The sequence below is a fragment of the Abramis brama genome (genome assembly GCF_963993115.1).
Source record: "Abramis brama genome assembly, chromosome: 10".
Taxonomy (NCBI): Eukaryota; Metazoa; Chordata; class Actinopteri; order Cypriniformes; family Leuciscidae; genus Abramis; species Abramis brama.
Window position 1 is genome coordinate 25311203 of NC_139972.1, and position 14529 is coordinate 25325731.

General features: G+C 37.2%; 1 protein-coding gene across 4 annotated transcripts in view; it reads right to left on the minus strand.

Annotated features, from left to right (window-relative positions):
- The window catches only part of nbeab (neurobeachin b), a 286723-nt gene that overhangs the window by 144286 nt on the left and 127908 nt on the right, over nt 1–14529 (minus strand). For 3 of the 4 annotated variants that reach the window (XM_084126150.1, XM_084126151.1, XM_084126145.1), the window contains 4 exons: nt 12058–12182; nt 11539–11646; nt 10815–10983; nt 8423–8864 (listed from right to left, as the gene is read on the minus strand). In XM_084126150.1, the coding sequence (XP_083982276.1) occupies nt 8423–8864; nt 10815–10983; nt 11539–11646; nt 12058–12182 (844 nt within the window). The remainder of the gene's footprint in view (nt 1–8422; nt 8865–10814; nt 10984–11538; nt 11647–12057; nt 12183–14529) is intronic. The other variant, XM_084126146.1, reaches the window with a different exon arrangement.

The following is a 14529-nucleotide window of genomic DNA, read 5'->3' on the forward strand; positions in this document are numbered from 1 at the left end:
GGCCAAATATTATTATATCCTAACAAACCATACACCAATGGAAAGCTTATTGGAAATTGACCCATGTGATTGGTTTTGTGGTCCAGGGTCACATATATTACATAAACAAAACCTTATGTTAGATACAATTAAATGATTTGACAGCACTAATAACAATATCACAAATAAATGAACACAGAAGTAAATTTTATTAGGAAATATTGGCATTACTATTAAATAAATAAAATGTAATTAAAAAGCATTTTATTCGATTTCTTTAAACACGATATCACACATGAATTCACACAGAGGTGAATTTAAAATAATTTAAGTACTGCAATAAATAAATAAATAAATAAATACATGAATAAATCTGGTCGTCAATTAAGTTTTTTTTTTTTTTATCTTGTTGTTTGCAATATTGATTTAAAAAAAAAAGAAAAAAAGAAGCTAGTTCCTCAATGACATCATCATTCAGCAAGTAACATAATTTTGTTGGAAAACAACATCACAAAAGTCAGCAATGGACCTGATCAATTCTGTTAAATTTTGTGGTATTAGTTGGCTGGCATCAATCCTGTTCATTAGCATTATTCTAGCCTTTGTGTAAATAAAAATGTTAAAATTAATTAAAGTGCCCGAGCAAGACGACGCTGTCTGAAAGTTTAGAACATCCTTTTATAGAAATACTTCCTTAAACACACAAGTTAAAAGTATAAAATAAATGTATAGAAAGTACATCAAAGGCATGGCATAACAGCAATGACCCTCCTATAGCAGGAAATGGGGCAAAATGACAAAACCAGCAATCATCTTGTCATCCTTCTTTGACCCTCTCAACACCGGCCAGCTGCGATCTCTGAAAAGATAATTAAAGCAATAGTCTCTAAATATAGCTGCTAAACATATTAAATCATTAAAAAGGGACTAAATATACTAATCAACTTAATTATGCCTTCAAGAAATGAGATGATTTTTCCAGCTTATTTATAGACGAAGCAGAAAATCACATGGTTTCCAGAGGCAACGAGCTGAAAATAGCGCTGGAGACGAGCAGGATCACGAGTTCACATTAAACTCTTGACCTCGCCGATAATCTCCTGTATGTTTCCACAGACATTCCGGAGATTCACGGAAAACCCACCTTAGCCCGATAGCAAAGAGCAGGAGAGGATTAGTTTGATATTATACACATGACAGAGTCAAGTGTTTTGGAGGATGGAATGATATTTTGTTTGTGTGCGCATCGGTCTGGTTTTCTTATCGCGACTTGACGTGGTCCGAGATGCTGGCTGATACAGAGTGGGGTTTTTTTGGGTGATGTAGCGCAGGGCTGGTTCTAACGTCACCTGCTAAACCTCCTGATGCCGCACAGTGTGACCTCAGAGCAGACACTGTACAGAGAGAGGATGGAGGCATTAGAGCACTTGTCTGGGACACTGCGACTCGTTCTCTTTAACGTGGTGGCGTGACACAGACGGTTTCTCTGAGATCGCATGCGAGGAAGCAAAAACATTCTTTGACACGTGCTTCCCCTTAAGTACTACAAACAGAGAATAACAGACCCTTAAAATCATACATGTGTACCATTGTCTGACTTACGAGGGCTTATTCTTGCAGGTGCAAATACTCTACCATTCAAAAGTTTATTATCTTTTTTATTTATTTTTTACGTTTTTGAAAGTAGTCTCTTTTTTCTGGACTCGGGATTCTTTGAGGAATAGAAAGTTCAAAAGAACATCATTAATTCATTTAGTAAAATTCTAAACATCTTTACTGTCACTTTTGATCAAATATAATGCATCCTTGCTGAAGAAAAGCTTATTTGTTTAAATCATACTGACCCCAACCTTTTGGTTCAGTAGTGTAAAAGGGTTCTGGGATGTCATTCTGAAGCTTCTGACGGCCTCTGGTCAATATTTATGTTTATTTATCAAAAACCGCAGCCAGGACTTTCTGCAAAAACAGTCCTTTCGCATTCCACAGCAGAAAAAAGTCACACAATGGTGAAAAATACAAGTGAGTAATTGGTAAAGAGTTCCATTCAAATTTCATTACTTTGTGAAAACAACATCCAAATGCACTTTATCAGAATAATTACTACTAATTATTAATAGTAAATTAATATTCATTAAATAATGGTCTGGTTTCACAGACATGGCTTAGACTAAACCAGGATTAGGCCTTAGTTCAAATAGGGCATATAAGTAGCTTTTATAAACGTGCCAATGTTTCTTCTTGAGACAAAACAATGGCAGTGACATATTTTCAGATATATTTCAGTTAAAACAGATCAAACGCACATTTTACTCTGGGACTAGGTTTAAGCCTTTGTCTGTGAAACCAGGGGTTAAAGTAATATGTGTAATATGGACGTGATTCGTTATTGTGCATTTAACACAGAATTACGAGTCAAATACAAATCCTAAATCTCAGTTTGCATTTGATCTGAACAGTTTTGAGCATAAAGATCCACAAAGCATGCTTACCCCGAGCATACAGTATTTATTACTCATAACATGTCGGCTTCTTGCAGGTATTTGACAGATAGAGTTGATAGTATTAGACTGATAAACAAGCTTCTAATAAAATATGAAAACTCCTCATGAATTATTCATTGGCTTGGGGCTTGTGAATGATGTATGAATTATCCGCTGCATATATTATTAATAGATTTTTTTTTTTTTTAATTGACTTGCTTTGAATAAAGCACAGATCAATCTTGTGTAGACTATGAATATTGCAAATAGTTTGTTTTATTTGAAATGGCTTTTAGGATTACAAACAGTACCGGGCTCATAAATGAACATTGATAATAATAATTAAATGTGTAGGTCTCATATAGTGGCATACTATATTGGTATCACTCGGTTTATAAGCATACCATCCACTGACACTGACATGGACCCATGTTAACGTATTAAAGTGTTTATCCAGCAAACTCTTTCATTTGAATTGACTTTCAAAGTCAAAGCAAGTCCTTTATGATGGCGGCCCCATCTGCAAACACGGCTTCCTGCTTATTCAATACTAATTGAAAAAATTCACCTTTGGAAAGTCCCAGAAAGACGATGATGTCAGTCCTCATCACTCCTGTGTTTGAGCCTTTTTTTGATGTCACTCCCAATCTATTTAGGTTCTGACACACAATCGAAGAAGCCTGTCCACGTCTGGCATCTCATTTGGTGGCAGGTGGCAAACAATTAGACACAGCAATTTCAGGGCCGGCAGATGACATTAAAGCATGCAGGAGTGAGTGGTACGACCCGGCGTCAGCGGACAGCCTATGTGAAAGCATTTCAAAAATAATACACTCTGCCATGGCAACTCATTTCTGCCTGCCAGCCTCCATTAGGGTGCTGAGGGGTGAGGACGACAGGAGGGGAGCTGGGGGCGCATGGGGCGCTTCTGTTTAATCTGTCATCAACGCCCTGGAGACCCTCCCTAACACTCACAAACACATTTACACACACACACCACCTTTACTACACACCTCATCTGTGGCGGCTGCATGCATTACTGCGGATCCATTGTTCCGGTGACTCAATATCTAAGAAGGGAGAAGCACATTGTTTGGGCCTAATCTCACAGGATAAATACGTTTAAGTATTGGCACAAAGTCTGGTGCACATCTGCCTAATTACCCAGGTAGGAGGGGACGTTCTCGTGACCATGTGCAACGTTCCCTAAAAGTTCTCCAAAGGTGACGAAAATCCCGAACCTTTACAGAACATTAGGGACGTTCCAATAACGACCTCTTTTGTTTTTGAAAGTGCTGCAGTTCAAGGTTCCTTATATGACTTTAATAGGGACGTTTCATTTTGGTTATTTTATAAGAACGTTACAAAGAGGACATGTTGACGTCAACAGAACGTTTCATGTTGGTCATATAATAATGTTCTCGATATGACCGATTGGGGGATGTTCCATATTGGTTATTCAATGATCACATACTGTAACAACGTAACAAAGAGGACATTTGGGACGTTAACGGAACGTTTCCACATGGTCCTCTGTTGGTCATTTAATAACGTTCCCGATATGACTTTAGGGCAGTGGTTCTCAAAGTGTGGGGGGCGCAAGGATACTGCAGGGGGGGGGGGGGGGGGGGGGGGGGGATGGATGGGGGGGGGGCGGGAGATCAACAGAAAAAAAAAAAAAAAAGCCATTGCGACGGCGTTCAAGTGCATTAATAGCGGTTAGCACTTTGCCTTAATAAAGCAGCATCGAACGGCAATTACACTGAATCATTCTTCTTCAGACCATTGACTTGTCACCGTTGGAACAAGCCTAATATAGAAGTTGCTCGCCATATAAAAGCACCTCTTCAGCGGGCCGAATCACAAACTGCGATTGTGAACGCGCCTCTCCCCTGCTGTGCGTGTTCTGGTGAGAAGACCAACAAGAAGCTGAGCTTGTGACGTTATATATTTGCGCTTTTATATATTGTTTATACAAAGCATCAGTGAAAGATTTAAATGTTTTTGTTTATTTAAATTAAAAGTTCTGTATTATTAACTCTCTTACTGTTATATGAAATAATGACATTACAAAGTGGAACTATTGCAGTTGTTTTTCATTGCACGTCTTTTTTTTTTGCACGTTTTTTTTAAGGTTTAAAGGGGGACGCGACGAAAAAAGTTTGAGAACCACTGCTTTAGGGCAACGTTCCATACAACAATATTACTATTAGGGATGTAACCATACCAAAATTCCATTAGTCCGTACCAATACCATTAAAATGTTACAGCTATTGGTACCAATTTCAGTACCACAGCAAGATCTGTTGGACCAATTTTAAATAAATAAAAAATTAACCATTTGAAAAAAATATTAAATTAAATTCAATGAGTTTATTATTCATGATGGTAATCATTATAGGTAATTAATACATATTAACATTTTAGACCTTTGAGTTTCTGTGTGTTTATATGACAATAGTTTTTTGGTTTTTTTCTCAAATTAAACTGTAAAATGCTCATGAAGAGACTCTCAGAGTGGCTCTGGAGATGAAGTTCATGCATTCATGTCTTCATATAGTGAGGCGGCAGAGGCTGAAAACACAGCGAGCGTCATGCGTGCTTCAGTGTGTGTGTGAGGTAAATGAAACAACATGTCTGTGCCATTCATTCACTCACACAAAGACAAGCAGAACATGCAGGATTCATATGTGACCCTGGATCACAAAACCACAGGTATAAGTAGATAAGTAGCACAGGTATATTTGTGCTAAGCCAACAATACATTGTATGGGTCAAAATTATTTATTTTTCTTTTATGCCAAAAATCATTAGGATATTAAAGGTGATCTAAGTAACTTTTTTACCTTAACTGAACAGCTTCGGAGTCATTGGAATGGTTATATTACTTATTTCGGGTTGAATGGTGGTCGTTTCACACCCCCCTGGTGCCCGTGAGTGGAAAATACGCACTTGCAACTTTGAGCGTCAGGAAGTATCGCGTGATATCAGCTCTCGCGATGTAAACAATTGCTTTACGGCCAAAAGAAATCTGCTAAAATGCTGTCATTATTGCGCTCCCTCACGCTGTTCGAACCCGAATGAAGAAGACGTTTTAAAGAATGTCCCATCTGCTTTGATGTCGTTGATCTACTAGCCTCTGGTGTCTGAGAATCGCCAACGAGTTTTTACAACAGTGTTGTCAAATATCTATTCCGAAGCTGTGGGGGGAGCTCTAGAGAGAAACCTGCGAGCAAAAAGCGAGAATACAGCGAAGAAATCCCGAAACTACTGAGCCCTGCTTTAAAGTAAAGATCATGTTCCATGACGATATTTTGTCAATTTCCTACCGTAAATATATAAAACATTTATTTTTGTGAGTGAATGCAGCACAATCGCGAACATAAATGGACTTCTTTGAAGGAGATTTTCTCAATGTTTAGATATTTTTGCACCCTCAGATTCCATATAGTTTCCATATATCAGATTCCATATAGATTTTCAAATAGTTGTATATCGGCCAAATCCTATCATAATAAACCATACATCAATGGAAAGCTTATTTATTCAGCTTTCAGATGATGTATAAATCTCAATTTAAAAAAGAAATACCCATGTGACTGGTTTTGTGGTCCAGGGTCACATATGTAAATAGTCTTTTTGCAGTTTATTGTTCACACACACACACACACACACACACACACACACACACACACACATATATATATATATATATCTACAACCCTAGTAGAGACCTAGAGAGAACTTCCTATATTAATGGTCCCCTAAACATTCCGAGAACATCCTGAATGTTCTGTGAAGGTCCACCAAATAACACCTGGCAACCCTTAAAAGACCTCCACATCATGACCGTCTCAGAACATTCTGGGAACGTTACCAGGCGACGTCCTTGACACCAGCAGGAACGTTCTGAGAACATACAATTTCCAAATAAAATATGGTTCATGGAATATTGAATTAATGGAATTAATAGACTTTTGTATTTAATCTGTATTTAATCAATCAGATTAATTAAATGTTTTTTTAATCTTAATCACATTTAACACACTTGCCTATTTCTGCAATTTCATTCTGTTCTGTGTGATTATTGATGTATTCAAGTATAAATTTTAAAAATAATGACAATCTAACATTAATTAATTTTATTTAATTTGTTTTCCATGGAACATTTGTGGCTATATATATACACAAACTCAGAATTGCGAGAGAAAAAAAGTCTGAATTGTGAGATAAAAATGTTATAGGTTTAAATGTTACCTAAAATGTTATAGGTTTAAATATTATTTAATGCTGTAACTGTAGGGCTAATACTTTATGTCCCCTATGAACTGCATATGTGCATATTATGTAGACCTATTGTTTATGTCAAATTCATGTTTTTTAATAGTAGACTATCATCGCAGATTTCATCAGTCCAGTCTGTGGCATGCAACCTTATATACGTCTGCGTTTAGCTTCCAAGGGCGTCTTCAACGACAGTATTCTATAAAAATGAAGACCATCTTTTTATTCATTCTGATTCTGACATCCAAAGGCACATCAAGACATTTTCTCTCTTATTCTGTGGATTTTACTGTGGTTGTCCTCTATTTGCTGGTCTATATCAAAATTTACAAAAATGTATGTAAACATCATGTGCAAATACAAATGAGATCAGCCTGAACAAATCGCTAAGAGTGCGGTCAAAGAGTGAGACAAACAGCGAAACCGTCTTCGCATCCAGCTGGAGATAACTTTTAGTGAACAGGTTATCATCAAAAATAAAAATTTTCCATTTACACTATTTCTGTTTACATATGTTGATTTGAACAGCAACAGCTTTGCAGTGCAACTGAAGACATGTGTTAAGAGCAGAGACTTATCACGGCGAGATTTTATCTGGCCTTGGAATGTAAACACACCACAAAACGCTCAAACACATCTCTGAGACATTTTCAAACACAGCAATTCTTCGTGAAAGAAAGTATGGGGAATTTAAAGTGAGTTATGTCTTGCTTATGACCAAGAAAATCATTATGGCCATTCCTCAGGGAAAATACTAATCTAAGAATTCATCATGGTTTGACCGAGATGTATCGTGTAGTGTTTAAAGGCACGGAAGGGATCGCATGCACACAGAAAAGGTCACGGTACTTTTAAGGGCGTTGTACGTATACATCTGCAGTAAATGGGCTACTGAAGTGCTATTGGTGACAAGAAACATTCAATCAAGATAAAGCCACATGATTCCACATTTGGCACCCATGCTGATGTATATTGCTGCCCCCTGGTGGAGGTTCATATAAATCCATTTTAACACAGATATAGTACTTAGAACAGGGATGGGCAACTTCGGTCCTGGAGGGCCACTGTCCTACAGAGTTTAGCTCCAACCCTGAAAAAATCACCTGCCTGTAATTTTCTAGTAATCCTGAGGACCTTGATTAGCTTGTTCTGGTGTGTTTGATTAGGGTTGAAGCTAAACTCTGTAGGACAGTGGCCCTCCAGGACCGAAGTTGCCCATCCCTGACTTAGAATATCCCTGGTTTGATTCAAGTTGAGTTCAATCAACAGCTTTTGTAGTATAATGTTGATTAACACAAAAATAGTGACAAACAAGACACTAACAGTTCAAGTGAATGGAGACAAAGTTGGAGGATTTAAAAGCATAAATGTAAAGTTTATAAAAGCAATTACATTAATTCCTTTTACATTCCTTTTAATTCCAATTACATTAAGTCGTTTCAGGGTTTTAGGGTTTATGTCATTGCACTGTCGTGGCGACAAAGTTGTAAAATTGAATATAACATCACACAGAAAAGTGTGTTTTTCACACTAAAATCATGTTAAAACGTTTATGCATTGCGGCTTTACTATTGAAACGGTGAGTATTGTAATGTTTACAAATTGGTCCCATTGTGGATTGAACTTAACTTGTACTAAACCTGGAATACAGGACCATATACAGTGAGATGGTACAGTACCTGTCAAAGGAATGGAACTGCATGGGTAACATGGCTTGTGCTTCCCTCTTCATTGCCTGGTGGTCAGGGTAAGGCAGGCTGTCCGCCCCGCTCTCTGTGCTCTCCACGGGAGCAGCTACCAGGCTCTTCAGGATTTCCTTGACATTGATGCCTTTGTTGGACTGGCTGATGCTGGAGATGGATGAGGCGGGTTTGAGGTGCTCCACGGTTGATGGCTCAATCAAGCTTTCCTGTGACCTGGCCTCCGATGACAGGGTGCAGAACAGACCGCTCATGCCGTTCGGACCACCCATGGCAAGCTCCAGGTCAGCCCCGTTCATCACACTGGGTACCTGCTCGTCACCCAGTCCCGAGTCAGAGTGAGGGAAGGATGACTCCTGACGGGACTCCTCCAGCACACTAAGAGCTTCCTTGCGGCCATCAGAGAGGGCTGATGGGTACTCTGAAGGTCACACATCATAGTGAAGAGAATTAAAATAATGGAATAGAATAGAATAGAATAGAATAGAATAGAATAGAATAGAATAGAATAGAATAGAATAGAATAGAAATCAGAGATGATCCGTAGATGATCACTAGAATTTCTAGAATCTTTTTTTGTGACAACAGTGAAGGACGAGAGAGGACCAGGCCTATTTTACGAAACTAAAGTAAAGTGGCAGCCCCTCACTGACGAATGTTTGTTTTGAAATAGGGCTGTCACGATATCAGATTTTTCACACCGCGGTTACAGTGGCTAAAAATATTCACTGTAACAATATAGCGCGATATCTTTAGAAACCTTGAAAAAAACCTTTTTCAAAAATGTTATCAGTCAAATTCATCTTTACATTGTTTATTTTGTGTTTCTGCTTTCTTTTTTTAGCCAATGAATCACACCATTGCATACAACAATTACAACAATTGAAATTCTGGCTTCTTTTGAAACTCCTTAAGTAATATCCAGGAGAGAGAAAATACTGTAAAGCTCAACCGTATTATAAATAAGCTTTAACAACACAACTAAGCTTTAACCTGTTAACGTGCGTCCCCATTTGTAACCCATATCCAAGAAATGGCATACTCAAATAAAAATACATAGTTCATTTAGCCTTTGGACTTCAAACATTGTAGAATCATTTAAAAAACATTTGGCAGCTTGTTGTCATATCATCAGAATTAATTAAGTCAATGATACAATTGTGAGATATTTGGAACATTTTTAAGATGCTGCTATGTGATTTCATTTAGAGGAGACTAAGATGCTAACCGCGTTTAGCTTAGCACAGCGTTAAAATACAATTTATGAGAATAACAGCATATTTTACTTCAAAATCTCGTTATAGCGTCAGTCGAGTGATTGAAATAACTTCCTTCAAGTGAAATGATGTGGCTTCTTATCACAGAATGAGGCAGAAATTATTATTTTATAGTATTCTATACAGTGATAAAGGCTATGTCGATTCGCATTGCATTATAAATATCCTTATCCTTATGAAAATAACCTAAATAAAATCTATCTATCTATCTATCTATCTATCTATCTATCTATCTATCTATCTATCTATCTATCTATCTATCTGACAAGACAACTCTGTCTCCAATCTCTTCCTGTTGTTCTCCAGATGTTGGGTAATATTCATCTAGAGGCTTTAGCAAGGTCACTGGGCCCGTTTCAGTCATGGAGCACGTCTGGATGCCGATTTGGGTGCAGACAATGGCCTGCTACATGCTGTTAGGAAAAAATCCCATCCATAGCCTTTCTTTCCTGAAATTTATGAGGGCGATGCAGCGTAGTGCCTCAGCCTCTATGATCCCATTCTCCTCTGGTGAATTGCTTTCCTAATGGGCACTGACAGATGGGGCTGGAAATAGCAGCGCTGCCCCTGCCTCTCCATGTTCATTCTTCATGGATCTTCTTTCTTTATACCCTTTTTTCTCTTTTTTTTTCTTTCTCACTCTATTTCTTTACACTATACTTTCCCAACAAAAAAACTGCCTAAAATGAACACTAATTTCTAGTCATTTGATGCATCGATCAAACTACTGGACGTTTATCCAATTTTGTGAGTGATTTACAGACAAAGCCAGCAGTGATTTCCTTCAAGAATTTTGTAAGGGCTGCATGTTTAATTTTATGTGGGATAATTAGTGGTGCTTATGAATAATAGATGTGGTATGTGGTGAAGAGGAATGTTTTTGACATTAGCTTGAAACTGAACCTGTGGAGACTTTTTTTCAATATAATTTGTGTCTAGTATGACATACATAAAAAAAAAATACCTGGCTAAGTAAAATACATTTGTAATGCAAATAAGCAAGCAAACAAACAAAGTTGTTCAGCTTATTGTAAATATAAGTTAATAAGTGCATTAAGCTGTGTCAACAAACCAAATATTAGCTACTACAACACCTGTGCTGGTGGGGGAATTTATCTCCTGCCGAATGCCTCTTCCTGATTGGCTGATAGACCTGACAGTCTCCCTCTGGGGTTCCAGGATGTCCCGGTACTTAGACACCATGAGCACTGAGATAAAATAGACAACAGCGAGAGCCAGGAACTGGGCCTGCTTACTATCATCCTGTGAAGCGCAACACAAAAGAACCAAAGGTAATGAAGAAGAGTCAACATGTCACTAGAATATGACATGAAAAGCAGAAATGCTACTCTGAACTGATTCTAATTCTGTTAACAGAGAGTTATATTACAGAGTATCATTTCAAAAATAAATGAATAAATAAAACTAAATAACAAAAATGCATTAAAATCTGGAATTCAAAATCATCTAATATTAAAAAATATATAAGTAAAAATATTATATTATATTATATTATATTATATTATATTATATTATATTATATTATATTATATTATATTATATTATATTATATTATAAGTTCTAAAGGAAAAACAAGCAAAGAAACAAAATTTAATCATTTAAATTCTTAAAAACATTTTAGATTTCACGGTCTTTAATCATAAAGGCAAAATTGTGATGCTGACCATGTGAACAAAAAGACTTAAAGACTTGTATTAAAGCGAACAAGGTAATTCTAGAACATTCTTGAAACTGCGGGATACACATAGACCTACACACTTTCAAGGGGCATTCGAGGACCATTTGACATTAACTCACAACGTCACGAAAGACAGCCGCTCGCAGACGGTTGATGTCCACGTCTTGCAGAAGTCGGTCCGGGTCCTTAATTGGAGAAACATTACTTGGAAAATTTTCTATGGTGGTCTAAGGCAAGAAAAGCAGATATTTGAAACAGACATTTAACACTTTAAACAGTTCTCACATTCCAGATCTCATTTACACATTTACACCGTGCCCACATCACCAAATCACACATAAAGTGACAATGTTATATTGTGTGGGGGGAAAAAAATAAAATATATTTTATAATAAAAAAATGTAAATAATAAAAAAACTGTAAAAGTCTTAAAACTATAATTTAAGATATGGTGTCATACATGTTATACATTTAAGATAAATATTAAATAAATATAATATATAAATTATAGATCACTTTACACATATATAAAACACTTATAACATGAAAACGTTACTCTAATTGCATTGTTTTTTTCTATTACAGAAATTGTGTAGAGTGCCTGGATGCAGTGTAACTGTGTGTAGTAAACTGGGTACCTTGCTGGCCGTGGACACACTTTGCAGGCCCTCCTGAGACTTACTGGAGGAAAGAGAGGACTTCAGACTTCTGTCCCTCTGACGCTGGCGACACTCTAAACAGTTCCTCACGGCCACACAACATACTGAGACAGAGAGAACGACATATAAAAGTGGAAAAGTGGAAAAAGAGAGATGGAGGAAATAAAATAATTCAAAATAGATTTGATCCTGGGTGCTGACTGATCAATATAGTGTCCCTATGGGCCCCTTAAATTATAGAGACAACCTATGTTGGGCAAAGTTACTTTTAAAAAGTAATGCATTACAATATTGCGTTAGTCCCTAAAAAGTAACTAATTGTGTTATTTAGTTACTTTTTATAGAAAGTAATGCATTACATCATTTTTGCGCTCCTTTTCTCATCTTGTTTGTTTGTTTTCCAATAACAAAAAAGGCCTCTTCAGAAAAAAAAAAATTAAACAAATATTATGTTTATATAAAAGTAATTTTTGCTTATTCGTATGGTGGAACTGGATCATCGGAGGTCAGGAGCATAGATATTGGTTAATAAAGTGAGATTAAATACATAAAGTATGTGTTATTTAACATATTTGCATAATATTCTGAGTTCACATTTCATTTCATTTCATTTTCACATCCCTTTTGAGGAACACTGAATCTGTTTGTGCAAGTAAGATGAATAAATGCAAAAACAAAGTAACTTGTGTTAAAGTAACTCAGATATTTTGTTGTAAATTTAAAAGTAATGTGTTACTTAATTAGTTACTAGAAAAAAGTAATCTAATTACATAACTACGTACTAAGTAATCTAATTACGTAACCCAACACTGAAGACAACCCTGCTTATACCTTATTGCTGCAATGAGTTTTTAAATAAGCCTGTTGCTCTTTTCTCCTGCATAGCACCAAAACTGATAAATTGTCTGAAGAAGAAAGTCAAAGTTGGTTGGAAGTGTCTTTTGGAAATTTATGCTGAACTAGGGGTGAGTTATATCACGATTTTTGAGGAAATATCAACAGTTGCAGTTCTGGCACCTCCGTCCCAACATACTGTCCAATGCGACGTACATTCACATCACATGTTAACGCAGAGGTCGAGTTACACTCACGGGATACTGCAATTCACATAAGTTCATTATTTATATGTGCTTTAAATCCTTGCCGGTTAAACATTTCATTCGCATGCTGATGGGCTGTTCTAACATGAGCTTTTCTGAGCACATACACCCAAAGCTAACAGACACTTAAATGCCTGTCAAACAGCACCTGATTACTGGACTAAGTTATCTTTCAAGACTTATTGGGTTAATACTGTCAAATACACTCAAGGTGTACATAAACACAATTGGTTATATCTAAAGTGAAAGAACAAATCGTCTGCGTGTCATATGCGTGTATTTTAGATGTGTGCCGGTCTTAAAGTGACAGTAGCCTAATAGTAAATATGCTGCCGCTTGTCCTTAAAGGGATAGTTCACCCAAAAATGAAAACTCTGTCTTTATTTACTCACTCTAATGTTATTCCAAACCTGTATTCATTTATTTCTTCTGCTGAACACAAAATAATATATTTTGAAGAATGTGGCTAACCAAATTGTTGCTGGTCCCCATTGACTTCCATAGTAGAAAAATATATACTATGGAAGTCACTGGGGACCAGCTACTGTTTGGTTAGCCACATTCTTCAAAACAACTTTTATTTTCAACAGAAGAAACTTATTTGGGTTTAAAACAACTTTAGAGAGTAAATGATGACAATTTTCATTTTTGGGGGAACTATCCCTTTAATGTTAATAAAACAACAAAAAACAAAGAGAAAACCACTCACTGCTCTGAGAACTTTAATAGTATCTTTAACTTTAAAGTATCAATGTATAATTTATACAGTGAAGTCTATGTAGTATTATCGTGTCCATATCGTGATATATTTTTGCAATATTGCCCCGCCCTTGTATCATATTCTTATTGGTTGATTGTCATTAGTCTTGGTGTTTAAATTGCCCTCATGTTTCCATTGTATCTTGTCTATTTTTGTTTGTGTAACCGCCGTTGGTAAGTCTCATGTAACCAAGTCAAATTTACGTTTTTTGTGGTTTTGGTGTGTCTGTGTCGGTGCCCAAATTTGCATTTTTGTTGTGTCATGTCCGTGTCCTTGTCGGAGCCGGTGAATGTGCTGGTGTCCGTGCCGGTCAACGTGCCAGAACCGGTGCCTGTGTACGTGCCGGAGTCTGTGCAGGTGTCCGTGTATGTGCAGGTGTATGTGCCGGAACCAGTGTCCGTGCCGGTGAACGTGCCACAGACACCGGCACATACACGAACACACCAACACGAACACACTGGCACGAACACAGGCACGGACACCAGCACAGACACGGGTTCACTGGAGCCTGTGCTGGTGTTCGTGCCGGTGTGTCCGTGCCGGTGTCCTTGCTAGTGCCGATGATAGGGCTGTAGTACTCGAGTCCGGTCT